The 19149-nt window shown below is 56.1% G+C and overlaps 3 protein-coding genes across 9 annotated transcripts; 1 reads left to right on the top strand and 2 right to left on the bottom strand.

Moving 5' to 3' along the window:
• Nucleotides 1–27: 27 nt before the first annotated feature.
• Nucleotides 28–5773, bottom strand: LOC115597925 (protein brambleberry-like). Of its 7 annotated transcripts, none has more exons than XM_030445943.1 (11): nt 4570–5655; nt 3868–4009; nt 3672–3779; nt 1979–2146; nt 1725–1898; nt 1533–1620; nt 1192–1253; nt 860–969; nt 434–516; nt 233–286; nt 28–91 (listed from the first exon to the last, which is right to left on the bottom strand). In XM_030445943.1, the coding sequence occupies exons 1-11, from the start codon at nt 4693–4695 to the stop codon at nt 55–57; spliced, it is 1152 nt and encodes a 383-aa protein (XP_030301803.1). In that variant the 5' UTR covers nt 4696–5655; the 3' UTR covers nt 28–54. The 7 variants fall into 7 exon arrangements, with proteins under 7 accessions (XP_030301803.1, XP_030301802.1, XP_030301808.1 ...); XM_030445942.1 differs by adding an exon at nt 5683–5773 and having other exon boundaries at nt 53–286; nt 4570–4706; XM_030445948.1 differs by adding an exon at nt 4430–4483 and having other exon boundaries at nt 53–286; nt 4570–4666.
• Nucleotides 5774–6326: 553 nt separating this feature from the next.
• On the top strand, nt 6327–11046 carry PYCR3 (pyrroline-5-carboxylate reductase 3). The gene is made up of 6 exons (XM_030446295.1): nt 6327–6414; nt 8064–8128; nt 8413–8592; nt 9606–9818; nt 9946–10038; nt 10694–11046. Exons 1-6 carry the CDS (start codon nt 6333–6335, stop codon nt 10874–10876), a joined length of 816 nt encoding a protein of 271 aa, XP_030302155.1. The 5' UTR covers nt 6327–6332; the 3' UTR covers nt 10877–11046.
• A 4846-nt stretch (nt 11047–15892) lies between these two features.
• TIGD5 (tigger transposable element derived 5) lies at nt 15893–18902 on the bottom strand. Its single transcript, XM_030446294.1, has one exon. The coding sequence runs from the start codon at nt 18690–18692 to the stop codon at nt 16902–16904; it is 1791 nt and encodes a 596-aa protein (XP_030302154.1). The 5' UTR covers nt 18693–18902; the 3' UTR covers nt 15893–16901.
• Nucleotides 18903–19149: the final 247 nt, after the last annotated feature.

Below are 19149 nucleotides of genomic sequence, written 5' to 3'. Positions count from 1 at the left end.
GATGAGGAGCATCTGCCCTGCAGCACAGTCCCATACCCAGACTAAAAAGCACCCTTAGGGTCCTGAGCCACCATGTGTTCTCCCCCAGCATCTGGAAGAGCCACATAAGGGTTAAAAACCCCTCTGGGAGGGGGTAGAGGGTCAAAGATGGGGTGGTGAATCCATGCAGGAGCTTTGAGTGGTGGCATGGACATGACAGAAGTCCTGCCCAGGGATGGCTTTCTTCCTGCACCTCTGCCCAGCTTTGGTGAGCCCCTGGCATGGGGACCGTGGGGACATCAAGGACCTATGGAATAAAAGACCCATCAGCACCCCAAAGCAGGTGCCAGAGGGGTTGTTCCCCTCCATGTCTCAGGTCACTGGCTGCACCCTGAGGTGACACCAGGCCCAACATGTCCCTGGAGCAGGGATGTCCTCTCTGGTTGGCACTCACACATCGCTGGTCATGGACTGCTTTGGGTTGTAGGGTTTGGTCTCCCAACTCTTTCTGGTTCCCAAGGTCAGCTGTGGCTTCACCTGGTCAGAGAAGGTGGTTAGACAAGGCATCCTCCATCCCTGGTGACCCTCCTGTCCTGCAGGAGATATCCCTTGTCCCCTGGGGACATGCAAGTCATACAGGATTGGTGCTTTAGCCATTGGAGGATAACCCATTCCACCCAAAAGTCTTCTCTGGGCATCACATCCTCAGCCTTGGCTCTTCTCCCATTGGGGTGTTCAGCACCCAGAGGTGCAGCCATGATGAGGACACCCCATCCCTTGAGGACTTGACCTCCAGGGGGATCCAGCTGGATCCTGGGAGCAGAGTCTGTCCCAACCTCAGGGCATTCCACCCAACAACTCCCCCAAAGCTGAAGCTTACCCCACACAAGGTCATGTTTGTCCTCCAGCCACTGGGGGTGGGTGACACCTTCCCTGCTAAGCCAGGGTGGTCCCTTGCCACCCCTGGGTGCTCCTCCAGGCATGAGAGCTCTGTAAGAACATGACATGGGTGGTGACACTCCAAGCATCCTTGTCTCCACCTGTTGGATGGGGACACCCTGGTGTTGTGTTGTCCTAGCAGAGCTTGGGGACACTCTGGGGTGACACACACATCCCAGCATAGGATGGGGACATGCTGAGGCTTCAAACCCATCTGCTAAGCCAACACACCTCCCACCTCAAGGTCATCCCTCCTGCTCAGCTTCCTCTCACCTTGCAGGCAGCTTATTCCCATCCTGTCCAGCTCCTCCTGCAACAGCTCCATTTCGTGTCCCCTACATGGAAAGGAAGAAATCTGGAGCTCCATCACCTTGGTGGCAACCCCATCAGGATGGCAGCCCCCTCCCTAGCCTCCCCCCAAACCCTCCTTTCCAGGCAGAAATAGGGCAGGGAACTGAGAAGAGGTGCTCAAAAGCTGTAAGGAAACTATCAAGATGTATCCTGCACCAACAGCCCACCCTGGGGACCTCTGCTAGGTGACAAGAGGATGGGACATCCAAGATGGGTGTCCAGCAGCTCCAAAGGGTGCCCATTCCCTATCAAACAACTCCTACCTCTCTGGGGTGGAGGTGAGTTGGTGACAGGGTGACACTGGCCAGGCTCTCCGAGCACCACAGCGGGTGGCAGTCACCAGACACTGTCCTGCAGGATGGCCAGAGGGTGGGAGAGGGCAAGAGGACCCTCAACCCACCCTTGTAGCACCCCCAGGGTCCCCCAACCAGGTCCCCCCTGCACCCATTCCCCACCTGCCATGGAGAGGAGCAGGGAAGTGGTGAGTGCCTGGATGCCAAGGAGGTCACCAAGGGTGCTGAAGGCAAGGAGGAGGAGGAGGACAGCACGGGGTGGTGTGGGCACCAGGAACCCAACCAGCACCCCAAAGCCATGTAGGATGCAGGTGGAGATGGCACTTGGGCTCCAGCCTGTGGGATGAGGAGCAAAAGCATCAACATTGGCACCCAGCAGCACCCATCCACCTTCCAACCACCCATCCCAAGCTCACCAGATGGCTCAAGGACACTGTGAAGCTCCTGTAGATGGTTCTCCAGCTGGCTCCGTGCACCCTCCATGGCTACCAGCAGCAGCCCCAGGCTCTGGTTGACCTTCTGCAGTTTCTCCATCATCTTCTCCATCCAGTGCTGCTGGGCCAGGAGAAGAGAGGTGTTGGACTCTGCATGGGGAGCAGATGGGTACTGTGTTAGGATGTGTTAGGATGGTCTGGGACAACTGGCCACCAGACACTTCAACACTGCCAACCCAATGCTGGGGCAATCAAATGACTCAACTAAAATGTGAGGAAGAGGAAGAATCAACGGGGAGGTAAAGGTGACTCCATCAAATGTGAGATGTTTTCTAAAAGTAAAGTTAAATGCAATAAAAACCAAACATCAAAACCCACTTTTAAAAACTGATCTTAAACACAGTGATAAAACATCAAAAAAAAAAATTAAAACTGATATTAAATAAATGCAATTATAAATCATCCAAACATCTTGAAAAGTAGGTTTTATCTCCTGCCCATAGGAAGGAAAAACAAAGAGTTTGGAATTCCCTCTGCGTTCTTTCCAGGGATGAGCTCTAATCCCTGCTGAAGGAATTAGGTGTCAGGATGGATTCCTTGCTGGGTGTGCTGAAAAAGCCTCCTGCTCATGGTGGACTTTGAGTCCCTGGGTTCAAGCTGCACCAGGAGAGCTTCAGGCTGGATATTAGGCAAAACTTCTCACTGAAAGAGATGGTGAAGCATTAGAACAGGTTGGCCAGGAAGGTGGTGGAGTCACTGTCCCTGGGGGTATTAACAAAAATAAATGGGCAAACGTGGTGCTTCAGGAGATGATTTAATGGTTAAGGTGGTGTAGGACTGATGGTTGGACGTGATGATCTTGAAGGTCCTTTCCAACCATGATGATTCTGTGACTCCATGGCATTAACATCTGACACCCTCACACCTTCTGCTGCTCTTCTCTCCTGTCCCCCAGCAACTTCCAGCTCCAGGAAAGCTGGGGAGGGACTTCTGACGAGGACCTGGAGGGATGTGACAAGGGGAAATGGTTTCAAGGTGAAAGAAGGGAGATTTAGATGAGATCTCAGGGAGAAATTCTTTGCTGTGAGGGCAGTGAGACCCTGGTTGCCCAGAGAAGCTGTGGCTGCTCCATCCCTGGAAGTGTTGAAGGTTGGATGGGGTTTGGAGCAACCTGGGCTGGTGGGAGGTGTCCCTGTCCATGGCAGGAGGGTTGGAACTGGGTGATCTTTAAAGATCCATCCCAACTCAAACCAGCCTGGGATTCTGTGAAACCCAGCTTTTAGAAGTGATGTTCAGGAAGGGGACCTGCAAGGAGCAGTTCATGGGACGTTTGACTGAGTCACCTTCATCTCATTGTTTATTTCTCATGACGTTTGGTTGAATCATCTTTACCTCACTCTTAATTTTTCTTTGCTCACCTTTGAGTTGCCTTTATCTCACCCCTAATTTCTGATCAGTGGTGTCACTCAGATCCCCTCCTCCCCTCCAGAGACACTTTCCTTCAGCTGCTCCTCCCTGAGCTCCACCTGAAGCTTGGTGCCCATTTGTCCCAGTGCCCAGTTGGCAGAGGTTATTTAGTGGCACCCAGTTGTCCCTTTCCCATGTTGGGAAGAGCTGGAGAAGCTTCACCAGGGTGCAAAAAGAGCTGGGGGAGTGGGGGTTGCTGCATTCCCACCTCGTTGGGAATGGACATCCCAAGCTTTTTCCTCTGCCTGGTGGTGGCTGGGAGGGACAACCCAGTGTCCTGCCTGGAGCTCCACAGCTCCACATCTGCTCATGTTGCCTGTATGGAGAGAGAAGAGGTTGGGTTTGTCCCCAAGGTGGGACAGGGTGATGTAGTAGTAGCAACCATCCCAACTGGTGGCTCTTACCCATCCATTGGATGATGTCCTCCATCAGCTGAGCCACCCGGAGCTGCCCACCGGTGGTGAGGGTCTCATCCAGGAGCTGTAGGCTGGGGTTGGAGGGGTTCTCTGGGCTCAGCCACCCATCCAGATGCTCCCACAACTCCTCCTGGGATGAATATTGGGATGGTGGTGATGGGGGGAGCTCCATGACACCACCACCCACCCCTCCAAGCCATCACCACCACCACATTCCAGGGGGGTGCTGGCTCTCCCCATGGACACCCCCAATGTTTTACCTCCATCCAACAACGCTGGAGTAAAGAAACTTGGGAAAAAGACTTCGGAACTGAGCAAGGATGAGCTGTGGGATCGGGCTTAGGGGTGGGGAAACCTCATTCTGCAGCAAGGAAAATGGACTCAAGAGGGCTGGTTTTACCCCAGAATGAGGAGAGAGGCAGTTGGGTGCTGCTCGGGCTCTGCTGCTGTGAGGTTTAGGATTTAGGATGGGGTTGTGTAGGATTTACAATAGAATTTGGGGTGGAATTGGAGAAAATAAGATTTGGGGTGCCCTGTCCTAGCACTTTACCATGTTTGGGGTGCAGGGGTCCACCTGTGGCTTGGTGCCTCCTCATTTCCCACCCTGGAGGAAAAGCCATGATGGTGATAGGAGACCCAGGGTGAAACATACTGGGATGTGGCTTCAGCCTGGAACTGGTGGATCCCCACCTTTTGGAGGGTCCTCAGCTCCTGGGAAGTCCCCAGATCTTCCAGGGGGGTTCCAAGGCACAGGCAGCTGAAAAACCTGGTAGTGGAACAGAGGAGCAGCAGAACCCAGAAGGTCCAGGGCACCATGATGGGAAGTCCTGTGAGGAGACATGGGATGTGGAGCACCCTGAGGCATCTCCAAATCCAAAAAGAAGGTTGGGAGGGGGACACACACCACCACTGGGGACCCTCCCCACTGCACCCCAGGGGAATATGATCAGGGGGCCATGTGGGGAGGAAAAAAAAAAAAAAAAGAGTGGGGAGCACCCTAAGGAACCTTCAAATCCAAGGAGAGGTTTGGGGGACATCCCCCTCCAACACAGACAGGGGAAAGAGGAGAGGGGGGCCTAAGGGGAAGGAGGGCGTGGGGACCACACTGAGACACCCCCAAATCCAAGGAGAGGCTTGGGAGACCTCCCCATTGAGGAGAATCCCCCCAAGAAACCCAGGGGAAACATCCTGGGGGGGTCCTGTAGGGAGAAACAGGGTGGGGAGACCCTTAACACCCCCAAATCCAGGGAGAGGGGAAAGGGGGACCCACTATGGGAGGGGGGGGCCCTCCCAATACATCCAGGGGCAGCATGATAGGGCAGAAACAGGGTGGGGAGCCCCCTGAGACACCCCCAAATTGAGGGAGGGGGTTGAAGAACCCTCACATTGAGAGGACATCCCCCCCATACACCCAGCATAAGGGGGGGGTCTTGTGGGCAGAAACAGAGTGGGGACCCCTCCTCAGACACCCCCAAATCCAGGGAGAAGGTAAAGGGGGATCCACCATGGGGGGGGGGGGACACACACACACGACCCTCCCAATACATCCAGGGGCAGCATAAGGGGGGGGGTCTTGTGGGCAGAAACAGAGTGGGGAACCCACCGAGACACCCCCAAATTGAGGGAAAGGGTTAAGACCCCCACCCAATTGCGGGCACCCCCCACTGTGAGATGAGGGGACCCTCCCCTTATAGGGGGACCCCTCCTCAATACACCCGGGGGTGCCACGGATCTTGGTCAGACTCGGGGGGGCTGAAAAGCACCGGAGATCGCGGTTCCCCCCCATTTTCTACTGTCCAGTACAGTCCCGTCCGGATCTCCGGTCCCGTCCCGGTCCGGTCCCGTCCCGAACTCTGGTCTTGTACGGTCCGGTCTCGTCATGATCTCCGGTCCCGTCCCCTATCCCCTGTCCCGGTCCGATCCCCGGTCCCGTCCGGTCCCCGATCTCCGCTGCGGTCTGATTCCCCGGTCTCCGGTTCCATCAGGTCCCCCAGTCCCGGTCCCGGTCCCGCCCCATCTCCAGTCCGGTCCCCAGTCTCCGCTCCGGTCCGGTGTCCCGGTCCCAGTGTCTCCGTCCCGTCCCATCTCTGGTCCGGTGTCCCGGTCCCGTCCCGTAAAGTCCCATCTCCGGTCCGGTCCCATTTCCGGTACGGTCCAGTCCAATGTCCCGGTCCATCTCCGGTCCGATCTCCGGTCCCCGCTCCGGTCCGGTGTCCGTGTCCCTGTCCTGTCTTGTCCTATCTCCGGTCCCGGTCCCGGTCCCGGTCCCGGTCCCGGTCCCGGTCCCGGTCCCGGTCCCGGTCCCGGACCTGCGCAGTTCCCCGCCCTTCGGCCAAGCCCCGCCCTTCCCCTCAGGCCCCGCCCCTTATAGAAGACTTGGCCAATGGAAGCGCAGGGGGCGTGTGCGGGATGAGCCAATGGGAGCGCGGGAAGGAAGGGGGCGTGTCCCAGGCATGGAGGCGGCGGAGCTGCGGGTGGGGTTCGTGGGCGCCGGGCGGATGGCGGGGGGGCTGTCCCGGGGGCTGCTGCGGGCAGGTACGGGCACGGGAGGGGGACCCTGACCCGGGGAGACGTGTGGGGACACGGGGACAGTCCTGGCCCAACCCCTCCGTGGGGTCACGGACACGCGTGGGGGGGCTGGGGATACGGAAACAGTCCTGGCCCGGCCTCTCAGTGGGATTACGGACACGAGGGGGGGGCTGGGGACATGGGGACAGTCCTGGCCCGGCCTCTCCGTGGGATTACGGACACGCGTGGGGGTTGGGGACAGTCCTGGCCCGGCCTCTCCGTGGGATCACGGACACGTGTAGGGGGTTGGGGACGTGGGGACAGTCCTGGCCCGACCCCTCAGCGGGGTCACGGACACGCATGGGGTGTTGGGACACGGGGACAGTCCAGGCCCGATCCCTCCGTGGGTTCACTGACACGCGTGGGGGGTTGGGGGTTGGGACATGGGGACAGGCCTGTCCTGCCACTCCATGGGGTCACTCCCACGCGGGGGGGGGGAGGTCGGGAACACGGGGACATCCCTGACCTGTCCCCTCCCTGGGGGTCCCTGTCCTATAGAAGGGGTTGGGGACATGGGGACCCGAACCTGTCACTGCCCTCGTATGGTGCCCACAGCTGTCCCCATAGGGTGCCCATCACTGTCCCCATCATGTCCCCACAGCTGTCCCCGTGGGGTGCCCACAACTGTCCCCATCATGTCCCCACAGCTGTCCCCATGGGGTGCCCATCACTGTCCCCATCATGTCCCCACAGCTGTCCCCATAGGGTGCCCATCACTGTCCCCATCATGTCCCCACAGCTGTCCCCATGGGGTGCCCACAACTGTCCCCATCATGTCCCCACAGCTGTCCCCATGAGGTGCCCATCACTGTCCCCATCATGATCCCACAGCTGTCCCCATAGGGTGCCCATCACTGTCCCCATCATGTCCCCACAGCTGTCCCCGTGGGGTGCCCACAACTGTCCCCATCATGTCCCCACAGCTGTCCCCATGGGGTGCCCATCGCTGTCCCCATCATGTCCCCACAGCTGTCTCCATGGGATGCCCATCACTGTCCCCATCATGTCCCCACAGCTGTCCCCATAGGGTGCCCATCACTGTCCCCATCATGTCCCCACAGCTGTCCCCATGGGGTACCCATCACTGTCCCCATCATGTCCCCACAGCTGTCCCCATGGGGTGCCCACAACTGTCCCCATCATGTCTCCACAGCTGTCCCCATGGGGTACCCATCGCTGTCCCCATCATGTCCCCACAGCTGTCCCCATGGGGTGCCCATCGCTGTCCCCATCATGTCCCCACAGCTGTCCCCATGGGGTGCCCACAACTGTCCCCATCATGTCCCCATAGCTGTCCCCATGGGGTGCCCACAACTGTCCCCATCATGTCCCCACAGCTGTCCCCATGGGGTGCCCACAACTGTCCCCATCATGTCCCCATAGCTGTCCCCATGGGGTGCCCACAACTGTCCCCATCATGTCCCCATAGCTGTCCCCATGGGGTTCCCATGCCAGCCAGACTGCCAGGATCTGTCCCTATGCCTCAGGCTGATGGTGCTGGGCTTGGGGACAAGACCATGTTCTGGCTGAGCACTGTGCTGCCGGGGTGTCCCCTCACCCTGGGGTCACCCTGGGGTCACCCTGGCCACTCACCCCTGTCCTCATGTCCCCCCAAGGGAAGGTGTCAGCCAGCAGCATCCTGGCCAGCGCTCCCTCGGATAAAAACCTGGATGCCTGGCGGGTGAGTGGGGTGACACGGGGGTGACAAAGCCACCTTGCTTGGTGGCCACGGTGTTGGGAGGTGCGTTGGGATGTCCCTCACCAAAATCCCGGTATGCTCTTCCTTCCCCCCACAGGACTTTGGTTTCTCCTGCCATGGGTGCCAGAGCTTTGGTGGCTTTGTGGCCAGAGCATCCCCGTGTCCCTGCATGCGAAGGTGTCCTGGCTGTGGGGTTGTGGGGGTTTTTTTTTGGGGGGGGGAGAGGAGGTGACATGCTGTGACACTTTTCCCTGCCCCACGGGCAGGACTTGGGCTGCCGGACCACCCACTGCAACCTGGAGGTGTTGCAGGAGAGCACCTTGGTTTTCCTGGCCACCAAACCCCACATCCTGCCCGGAGTCCTGCAGGAAATCCGTCCTGCCGTGGGACCCCACCACGTCGTCGTCTCCCTCGCTGCTGGTATCACCCTGCAGACCCTGCAACGGGTGAGCCTCCTCCCCCTGCTCCTCCTCTTCTTTCCCCTCCTTCTCCTCCTCTTTCCCCTCCTTCTCCTCCTCTTTCCTCTCCTCCTCCTCTTCTTTCCCCTCCTTCTCTTTCCCCTCCTTCTTCTCCTCTTCTTCCTCCTCTTCTTCCTCCTCCTTCTCCTTTTCTTCCCTCTTCTCCTCTTCCTCTTAGAATCAGAATTGTTTTGGTTGGGGGACCTTTAAGATCATCAAGTCCAACTTGTCTTTCTCTCCTTCTTCCTCTTCCTTCTCCTTCTCTTCTCCTCCTCATCTTCCTTCTCATCTTCCTTCTCTCCTTTCTCCTTCTTCTCCTCCTCCTCCTTCTTCTTCTCCTCTCCTTTTCTCATTCCCCTTCTTTCTCGTTTTCTTTCACCTCTCCTCCTCCCCCTGCATCTCCTCTTCCTCCTCCTCTTCATCTCCTCCTCTCCTCTTCTTCCTCCTCCTCCTCCTATTCCTTCTCCTCCTGTACTTTCTCTTCTTTGTCCTCCTCTTAGAATCAGAATTGTTCTGGTTGGAGGACCTTTAAGATCATCAAGTCCAACTTGTCTTTCTCTTCTTCCTCCTCCTCCTCCTCCTTGTCTTCCTTCTCTCCTTCCTCTTCCTTCTCCTCCTCTTCTCCTCCTCATCTTCCTTCTTGTCTTCCTTCTCTCCTTCCTCCTTCTCCTCCTCCTCTCCTTTTCTCATTCCTCTTCTTCCTCCTTCTCCTCCTTCTCCTTCTCTTCCATCTCCTCCTTCTCCTCTTCATCTTCTCCTCTCCTTTTCCTCTTCCTCCTCTTCCTCCTCCTTCTCCTTCTCCTTCTTCTCCCCCTCCATCTCCTGCTTTTCATTTCACCCATGGAGAAGGCTCCATCCCCACCCATCTTGCATCCCCAGCTCCTTCCCCCTTGACCCTTGCCTCTCCACCAGCTCCAACAAGCACCACCCACCAGTGTCTCAGGACACCCTTGGGTGCTCCCTGGAGCTTGCACCCCTCTCCCATCCCCTTTTCTCCTCAGCTTCTCCCTGCTGGGACCAAGGTGCTGCGGCTTATGCCCAACCTGCCCTGCGTGGTGCAGGCAGGGGCGATGGTCTTTGCCCGGGGCAGTGTTGTTGGTGACATGGAAGCCACCTTGCTGAAGAACCTCTTGTCCTCCTGTGGGCTCTGCGAGGAGGTCCCCGAATCCTACATCAACATCCACACCGGCCTCAGCGGCAGCGGGGTGGCCTACGTAAGCTCAGACAGCAGGACATGGGATGCTGGCAGTGTTGGGGTTGGGGGTCGGGGGGGTCTCCCCACTTTTTTTGTCAAGCTCACACCTTCTCCTAACCTCCCCCTTGGTGGTTGTTCTCCTCCAGGTGTACCTGTTTGCTGAAGCTTTGGCTGAGGGAGCGGTGAAGATGGGGATGCCGGGTGGCTTGGCCAGCAGGATCGCGGCTCAGACGCTGCTGGTGAGTTGGGGACAACCTGGGATCTCTTTCCTGCTCTACAGCTCCTGCCAGGCTCCATCACCCCATTGTTCCCCCCTTCCTGCCTCAGTTTCCCCTCTTGAAATGGAAGATGAGGCCAGCAGCAGGCAGCGGAAGGTATGGCAGTGGGATGGGTTCTTCGGTTCCCCGCCGTGGGGTGTGAGTGATGGGAGGATCATGGAACCATTTTAGTTGGAGAAGACCTTTGAGATCTGTTAACTCAACTGGTAGCCCAACACTGCCAAAGCCACCACTAAACCATGTCATACACCATAGAATGCTTTAGGTTGAAAGGGCCCTAAAGGATCATCTGGTTCCAACCCTCCTACCATGGGACACCTCCCACCTGCCCAGGTTGCTCCAAGCCCCATCCAACCTGGCCTGAGACACTTCCAGGGATGGAGTAGCCACAGCTGCTCTGGGCAACCTGTTCCAGGGTCTCACCACCCCCATAGTGAAGAACATCCCTCAGCACTACACCTGCACATCTTTTAGATACCTCCAGGGATGGGAACTTCATCACTTCCCTGGGAACCGTCCCCTGGTGCCAGATGGGATGCTGCCATCCAAGCAGTGGGAGAGGAGAGGGAAGGTGTGGGAGGTCCTTGTCCCTTTGACCCATCCTGGTCTCCTGTAGGGTGCAGCAAAGATGATGCTGGAGACAGGGGAGCACCCAGCAAAGCTTCGAGGAGATGTCTGCACACCCGGGGGCACCACCATCCACGCACTGCACGAGCTGGAGAAGGGTGCCCTGAGGGCCACTGTCATGAACGCCGTGGAGGCGGCCACCAAGAGGGCCTGTGATGTGTCTGAGGACTAGTGGCTTGTCTGGAGACAAACCCCTCTGTCCTTCCCCCCTCTTCAGGGGACAGGGGGACCCTGACACCCCCAGGAGACCCTGGCTGGGGGTGGGAGATGGTGTGTGGACCCACATCCATGCTACGTGCTACCTCTGCAGGGTTTCAACCAAATAAATGTCAGCAACATTTATTCTTGGCTCTTTCTGGTCCCTTCAGTCTTGGGGGTCAACCAGTCTGGTGGCACTTCTACAGGGAGGTGACAACCATGAGTCCCTTTAGCAGCAGAGATGGAGCTGAGGCCACAGTGGCTCCACTGTCACCAGGGATGGAGCCATTGTCACCAAGGATGGAACTGATGTCACCAGAACCATGGCAGGACGTAGGGCACTGGGTACAGGGTGGGGATGGGGTTTTGGAGATGGTCTGATCCCAAAATCAAAGCAGCCACATCCCTGCAGCAGGAGATGAAGGTTGCCACAGGTGCTGTGAGGATGCTGAGGGACCTTAAGAGGTTCTGGCAGGATGATGATGCTCTGAGATTTGATTTCCCAACTTGGATGTGTTCTTGGTGCTTGGGTTACACGTGGACACCAACACCTGCTCCTCTGCTCAGCTCTGGAGATGCCTGCGCAAATATGGAGCTGCTGTCCATGTCCCAGAACCATGGGCAAGACATCAACAATCAAACAAAAGCTCCACCTTCCACCCCAGCCAGACACCATGGTCCTTCAGATGGGTCTTGCTCTGGCAGGAAGGTGGTGGGATGGGAGCCCAGACCCACTCTTGGCCCCCTAGTACTGCACATCAGGAGAGGAGAAACTCCGACCTTGCCCTGTCTGGAGAGGATCCAACTCTTTTGAAGGCCCTACTTAAGTTTTGTTTGCCTGCCAGCACCTGCATGGCTACAATTAGTGATGATTTGAGAGCAGCTTGGAAAACAAAAAGCAAAACATCAGCTGGGTGCTGAGCTTCCAGCTCCAGCAGCTTTCACCCTGGATGCCAAGAGAACTCCTGGAGCCATGGCCAAGGCATGAGCTCCCTGAAGACCTTCTCCAGGCACCTAATTAATTAGCAAAGCTGCAAAATGCTGGAGATGGAGCTTGAACCTGCTCAGTGTCTCCTGACTATCTCCATGTTTTGCCATGGGGCCAAGGAAGACTCCCGTGGCACCTACGTGGTGCAAGTGGTACTCAAGATGCCGAAGCCACCTGGTAGCTCCTTTATCCTTCTTCTGTCTGCCCTTTCCCCAGGTTCCCCTCCAAGGTGACTCAGCTAATGTCTCTTCTGATTTCATTCTTCTTGAGCACCTTCATCTCTTCTGTATTCCACCTCATTTTTTGACAGATCTGACCAAAAAGCCTTGGCAAAGTCCACCACTTGTGATGGGATTGACCCCAACCCCTGCCCATTCCCCATCCCCCTGGAAAGCTTCCTGAGCTTTGGGTTTTCAGGTCTTTTTTTCTCTTTTTTTTTTTTTTTTTGCTTTTGGTCTTCACCAAGGGCAAATTGTGCCTGACAGAGGTGATGGCCATCCACAGTGGAGTGGCTGCACTGGTGGACAAGGGAAGAGCTACAAATGTCACCTACCTAGACTTCTGTAAGGCCTTTCTGTGGCCTCACACAACATTCCTGCTAATGAACTGGAGAAGTATGGATGGGTTTGACGGATGGACTGTTGGAGGGAATCAGCTGGATGGCCATGTCCAAAGGGTTACAGTCAATGGCTCAATCATAGAATCATAGAATTGGCTGAGTTGGAAGGGACCTCAGAGATCATCAAGTCCAACCCTTGATCCACTGCTGCTGCAGTTCCCAGCCCATGGCACTGAGTGCCACATCCAGTCTCTTTTGAAATATCTCCAGACACGGAGAATCCACTACTTCCCTGGGCAGCCCATTCCAATGGCTGATCACCCTCTCCAGAAAGAAATTCTTTCTAATATCCAACCTAAACCTCCCCTGGCACAACTTGAGACCCTGCCCTCTTGTCTTGCTGAGAGTTGCCTGGGAAAAGAGCCCAACCCCCCCCTGGCTCCAACCTCCTTTCAGGGAGTTGTAGAGAGTGATGAGGTCTCCCCTGAGTCTCCTCTTCGCCAGGCTGAACATCACCAGCTCCCTCAGCCCTTCCTCACAGGACTTGTGCTGTATCCCTTCACAGCCTCCTTGCTCTTCTCTGGACCTGCTCCAGCACCTCAATCTCCTTCCTGAGCTGAGGGGCCCAGAACTGGACACAGGACTCAAGCTGTGGCCTCCCCAGAGCTGAGCACAGGGGCAGAATCCCTTCCCTGGACCTGCTGGCCACACTGTTCCTGATCCAGGCCAGGATGCCATTGGCCTTCTTGGCCACCTGGGCACACTGCTGGCTTATGTTCAGCTTCCTGTCAATCCAAACTCCAAGGTCCCTTTCTGTCTGGCAATGTGTCCCTCAAGGGTCACTGAATGTCATCATCAGTGACACTAATAGTGGGGTTTAGTGCACGCTCAACAAGTTTGCTCCAAGCCAAGTGGTGGGTTTGGGTTGCTTGGGAGAAGTGGTGTCATCCAGAGGGACCTGGAGAGGCTGGAGGAGTTGCCACTATGAACCTCATGAGGTTCTACAAGGCCAAGTGCAAGGTCCTGCACTTGGGTCAGGTGTCAATAATGTTGGGGATGAAAGGACTGAGAGCAGCCCTGAGGACTTGAAGGTGATGAGAAGCTCAACACGAGCCAGCAACTTGCACTGGAAGCCCAGAAACCAACCACGTCCTGGGCTGCACTGCTAATTAATTAATAGCACTTTGTCTATGTAAAACCCAATGTGTCTCAGGGATCTTCAGTGTAAACTCGACTCCATGCTCCTTGAGGAGATTTCTTTGCATCTCCCTACCCCTGCATACGTCACTGCATGGAAAGTGACACTTAAAAACCAGTTTTCAGTAAGTGCAAACTACTAAATATTAATGTTCATGACATTATGAACTTCCAGCTCATTCCAGCAGCCCCAAGGCTACACAGGATTTCCCTGAAGCTGCATTTTGCAGCATTCTCTTCCTTATTAACTGCGCTCCTCAATTACCACTGTTTTCCAAGAGATCAGCAGTGTGACCAGGGAAAGGATTTTCCCCTCTTCTCTGGTGACAACCCCTTGGAGAACTGCATCCCAGCACAAGAAGGACATGGACCTCTTGGAGCAGGTCCAGAGAAGGCCCCAAAGATAAGGGCTGGAGCACTTCTGCTCCAGAGGAGAGGTGGAGAGATTTGGAGATGTTCAGCCTGGAGGAGAGAAGGTTTCCTGGAGACCTCCTTGTGGTCTTTCAGTACTTGACTGGGGCTGAGAAGAAGGATGGGGACAGAGTTTTAACCAAGTCCTGTAGTGACAGGACAAGGAGTGATGGTTTTAATCTAAAACAAGGGAGATTCAGACTCTGGAAGGAATAAAATTTTTATGTGTAAGGTGGTAAAACCCTGGTGGAGGATGTCCCATCCCTGGAAACATTCCAGGTCAGGTTGGATAGGATTCTGAGCAACCTGATCTGGTGGAAGCTGTAAAGTTGGGCTGGGAAGGGTTGGACAAAGGGACCTTCAATGTTCTCTTCCAACCCAAACCATTCAATGATTCAATGTTCTCACCTCCCCAGTCCAGGCCAAACAGGTGAAGAAGTGAAGACCTCCAACCCAGAACCTTCTGCTGAACTTTTATTTCTCAAACAACAGGAAGACAACTTCAGTTCACAAACTACTCCTTGAAATGGGCCACATCCCAAGCTCTGAAATGGTTTTGTAGGTTTGTTTTGTTGGGTTGTTTTTTGGGTTGGTTTTCTTTTTTGTGCAGAAGGTTATAAAAATACACAGAAATGTGGTGCCATGCCATTCATTGGTGGATAAAGGAAGAAACCTCAGACAGGTGAAACACCCCATAGCTGTGAAGGTGGCAGCAGGCAAACAGAAATTTACCTTGGTTTGGTTTGCAGGTATAAAAAAAAGTGGATTTCCCCCTTAATCTGAAGCTTTTCTTGACATTGGTTCAGCAGCAGAGTTTCATGATCTGGAAGGAGAAACCTCGGCTCCAAACTGGGCTTTTTTGGGTTTTTTTTTTGTTGTTTTGTTTTGGTTTGGTTTTTTGGGGGTTGTTTGTTTTTTTTTTTCTTGCTGCTCCCTAAATTCCCTGGCAGACTCCTTTATCAGCAAGTTAATCCCACTGTTAAAATAAACTCTCAGTTTGGGGAGCAGCTCAGGCACCTGCGGCATTAAACAGGCTGTGGAGAGGTGAGGAACATGATGGAGAAACATGGAATGGTTTGGGTTGGAAGGGACCTTAAAGATCATTTAATTCCAACCCCTCTGTATGGACAGGGACACCTCCCACCAGCCCAGGTTGCTCCAAGCCCCATCCAACCTGGCCTGAGACACTTCCAGGGATGGGGCAGCCACAACTTCCTTGGGCATCCTGTTCCAGGGTCTCACCACCCTCAAATTAAAGAATTTATTCCTCATGTCCAACCTCAATCTCCCCTCTTCAAGTTTTAACCCATTTCCCTTGTCCTCTCCCTACCCCCCCCATGTCCAAAGCCCTCCCCCAGCTTTCTTGGAGCCCCTTCAGATACTGGGAGGTTGCTCTAAGGTCACCTTGGAGCCTCCTCTTCTCCAGGCTGAACAACCCCAATCCCTCAGCCTGGCTTCCCAGGGAGCTGCTCCAACCCTCTGAGCATTTCAGTGGCTCCTCTGGACATGTCTCAGGAGCTCTGTGTCCTTCTGATGTTGGGGACTCCAGAACTGGACCCAGGACTCCAGGTGGGGTCTCAGAAGAGCAGAGTAGAGGGGGAGAATCCCCTCCCTTGGCCAACTCTCTGTGCTTCTTCTGATGCAGCCCAGGACTTGGTTGGCTTTTTGGGCTGAAAAAAAGTCTTTCAGTCTTCCTGGGCTGAGAAGACCTCACTGGGAAGAGACAACACCCCAGAGGTCCCATTTTTATACCCCCCCCCCCCCCCCCCCCCCCCACACCATCCTGGAATGGCTCCACATGACCACTGACAGACAACAACCCCACAGTGGGCATAAAAATCCATTTAATTTCCATAAACTCTGAAGTTATTGAGACAAAGACCCAACAAGTAAAAACACCCACCCCACCCACTGACAATGGGGCAGGGCACCACTGATGAGTTGGGTTGGGTTTGGTTTTTTTAACCCCCTTTCAACAGTTTGCCTAAGCAGGCTAAAATTTAACCCAAAATCAGGGCCAGAGCTGCTAAATTGGCATCTGATGCCTCTGTTGATTTCAAGGCAGTGCTGGGAGCCCTCCCCTCTCCCATCTCACCCCACAAACCCCAGAGGAGACACCTTGGATACCTGTTTCAGCAGGTCTCTGTGGTCTGGGTGTTCCAGGGGTGTAGGGCTGTCCCAAGAATGATGGAGGTGACCCCCTCTGGGAAGCTGCAGCTTCTTGGATGCCACCCAAGTGTCCCTGTCCCAATCCAGTGCATGGAAAAAAAGTTGTCTTAAAGCAGCTCCAAACCTCCCCAGTTTCACCAGGCTCTGTTTTGGCAGTGGGGAGGGTGCCACCAACTTCTTCCAGGACAGGATTTTTGCCTTACTGCCCCCCCCAGGATTGGTCTCTGTCCATCCAGCTGTGGCCACCTCTGAGAAGCCTGGAACTGTCACTTCCCTCATCATCCCAGCTCCTCAAGGTGACACCCAGCAGGTTTTTCCCTCTCCCCTTCTCCCCACAGTGTCGGGGGGCACCAAGTGGTGCTGACCAAGGGGCCACCCCCTGGCTCAGTCTTGTGAGATTTAAAGAATAGCACCTCCTAAATACTCTCAGGGTGAGGAACAACCCTTGAACACTCACACAGGGGTTGCAGCACATGAAAAAGAAAATAACACCCCCACCCCATTTAGCCCTAAATTTCAACCCCTCCTCTTAGCTGTGGCAAACCCAGGACTCCATCCATGATGGAGGGGGGTAAGGGGAGCTGGCACCTGGGACAACAACCAGGGTGTCCTCAACCCCCCAGTGCCCCCTGGGTGGGGTGGTCTGGTAGCTGAAAAGTCATGGTTTGCCCTGCCCTAGGAACGGGGGCTGCCACCACGATGCAGCCTCTGGGCCATGCTGAGGAGGGAACGGAGCTGCACCAGCTTCAGAGGCCCCACTTGCCGGGGGTCTTGACCTTCCAGCCAACGCAACGCCGTCTCCAAACCTTTGATGGCTTCCCGAGCCGTGGGCACCAAGACATCCCCTCCTTCCCCACCCCTCCTGCCATCTCTGGCAGCTGCCTCCTCCTCCTCCTCCTCTTCCTCCTCCACCCCACAGCCTTCCTCCTCCTCCTCGGCGTTGCCCTCCCCGCTGTCGCCCTCCGTACCCGGCGCCGCGTCGTCCAAGTGCAACCAGTTGGCCACCTCTTCGGGAGCCAAGCGTTTGTAAGCCAACGCTGCCAGGTGGGTCAGGTCACTAAAGACTTTGCTGTCCCCTCCACCTTCCTCCCCACGCTGGGGAGGGTCAGCGGGCTCTTCCTCCCCAGGTTGGGGTTCGAAGGCGGCGCGCAGCCCCAGCAGCCAACACTTCTCGATGGAGCCAGGAGGGATGAGGTCCCAGGAAAGGCCGGCCAGGTATAACATGTCCTTGAGGAGAAACGACCTCACAAAATCCACGGGGCCACCGGAGCCACCGGCTGTGCAGGAGACGGCCAAACGCAGCAGTTCCCGTTTGTAGAGCTGCTTGAAAGTGGAGACCACCCCCTGCTCCAGCAGGGCTGGAATTCGGCCTCCTCCTCCTCCAACAGAGCCGCTCCCAGCGGATCCTTTGGAAAGGAAAAGAGCACGGATGGAGCCATCGGGTGTCTGGAGGGGAGGGGATTCCTCAGGATCCTTCCCAGAGTGGGTGGTGGGTGGGGAACTGAGCAGCAAGACAGCCTTCTGCTGAAGGCAACTCCGGCGCAGGTAACGTTTGACACCCGGCACAAAGTCCTCAAAAAACCAAGCCCGGAGAAGCGCCGGCCCCAACCTGGCTTCAGGGCTGTACCGGTAGCAAGCGGGGAATTTGTCCTGGTTGTGATGGCGGAGGCTGGGAGGGTCACGAAAGCTCCCGATCACCAGAGGTTTGAGTTTGTGGGAACCGGTCAAGTTGGCGGCCAACAAGACGGTGACCCGTTCACGGGGAACCGATCGCCGCTGCGCCGTTGAGGTCACCCCAAGGCTCTGCCCTGGCAAGAGCTTCCAGTAGAGTCCGGTTACATTGGCATTGTAGATCTGCTCATCCCCGTAGCCCCCGGCATCGGCGGCCACCACGGGGAAAACCTCGGGGCAAGAGGCTGGAGCGCGTTCGGGTTCGGCGGGGAGGCCGCCCTCGCCGTAAATGCGTTGGCTGGAGATGCCGTGACGCTTCTGCCAACGCCAAAACCACCCGTGGCTGGCTTTGAAGGTACATTCAGGACCATAGATCTGCCGGGCGAAAGCTTCAGCCTGAGCTTGGATGAGAGGTCCGGAAAGCGGGACGCCGTGTTGCCGGAGAGCGAGGAACCAAGCGTAGACGGCGCGGTCGATCTCTTCCTCGTTGGCCAAGCGCATCTTCTTGCGTTGGGTGCCCACCTCACCTCCCAGCTGCTCCAGGAACCACCTCAGCTTGGCTTCATCTTTCAACCAACCCCTCAACGTACCCCCGGGGACCCCAAAAGCCCGGCACACCGACGCTTGCCTTTCGCCTTTCTTCACCCTCTCGATGGCTTGCAGCTTGTCTTTGATGGAGTAAGCCCGTCGGAACGCCATCTTCACCGACACCCCCTTGCCACCACCATCACCACCATCACCACCGCCGCTGCCTCGACGCCCTCCCGCCATTCCTGCCGGACCCCCCCCAGGCATGGAGAAACCCTCGTAGCCATGAGCCGGAGCGGTAGCGGGAGGAGGAGAAAGCGCGTTATAACCGGGTGGAGGGGGGCAGGGGGTGATGTGTATGTGAAGGTATTGAAGAAGGGGTGGGTTTAGGGGAGGGATTTTTGGGTTTTTTTGGTTTTTTTGGGGGGAGGGGTCCAGGCGCCTTTGTCTCCCCTCCGCGGGGCGGAGCGCAAGGCGCATGCGCGTCCCCCTCCCTTTTCCCCCCCCATTCTAAGTATTCACCCCTCCCACCCCCCCCCCCATCCTGGCACCATTGGACTCTTCCTCTCAGCTCCAGCGCTGCCCTTGGGTTGTACCACCCTGCGCTAGTAAAGGGGGAAGGATTCTTTTCCCCTCCCCCTTCGCTTCGCCTGGATATTCCACTGTGAGAAATAAAGATTCGGGGGAGAGGGGGGAGAGAAACAAAAACAAGCAAAAAATGAGG

This window comes from Calypte anna, chromosome 2 (genome assembly GCF_003957555.1).
Source record: "Calypte anna isolate BGI_N300 chromosome 2, bCalAnn1_v1.p, whole genome shotgun sequence".
Lineage (NCBI taxonomy): Eukaryota > Metazoa > Chordata > Aves > Apodiformes > Trochilidae > Calypte > Calypte anna.
Note: the sequence above shows the minus strand (reverse complement) of the source record. Positions and strands in the feature narration are given on the sequence as shown.

Coding starts and splice junctions, on each gene's coding strand:
- TIGD5 (XM_030446294.1), bottom strand. CDS start 18,692: ATGCCTGGGGGGGGTCCGGCAGGAATGGCGGGAGGGCGTCGAGGCAGC.
- LOC115597925 (XM_030445942.1), bottom strand. CDS start 4,695: ATGGTGCCCTGGACCTTCTGGGTTCTGCTGCTCCTCTGTTCCACTACC. Junction 4,010..4,569: donor AGCTGAGGACCCTCCAAAAG/GTGGGGATCCAC, acceptor TATTCATCCCAG/GAGGAGTTGTGGGAGCATCT. Junction 2,147..3,671: donor GGATGTCCATTCCCAACGAG/GTGGGAATGCAG, acceptor CTCCCCATGCAG/AGTCCAACACCTCTCTTCTC.
- PYCR3 (XM_030446295.1), top strand. CDS start 6,333: ATGGAGGCGGCGGAGCTGCGGGTGGGGTTCGTGGGCGCCGGGCGGATG. Junction 6,415..8,063: donor CCGGGGGCTGCTGCGGGCAG/GTACGGGCACGG, acceptor TGTCCCCCCAAG/GGAAGGTGTCAGCCAGCAGC. Junction 8,593..9,605: donor CCCTGCAGACCCTGCAACGG/GTGAGCCTCCTC, acceptor TTTTCTCCTCAG/CTTCTCCCTGCTGGGACCAA.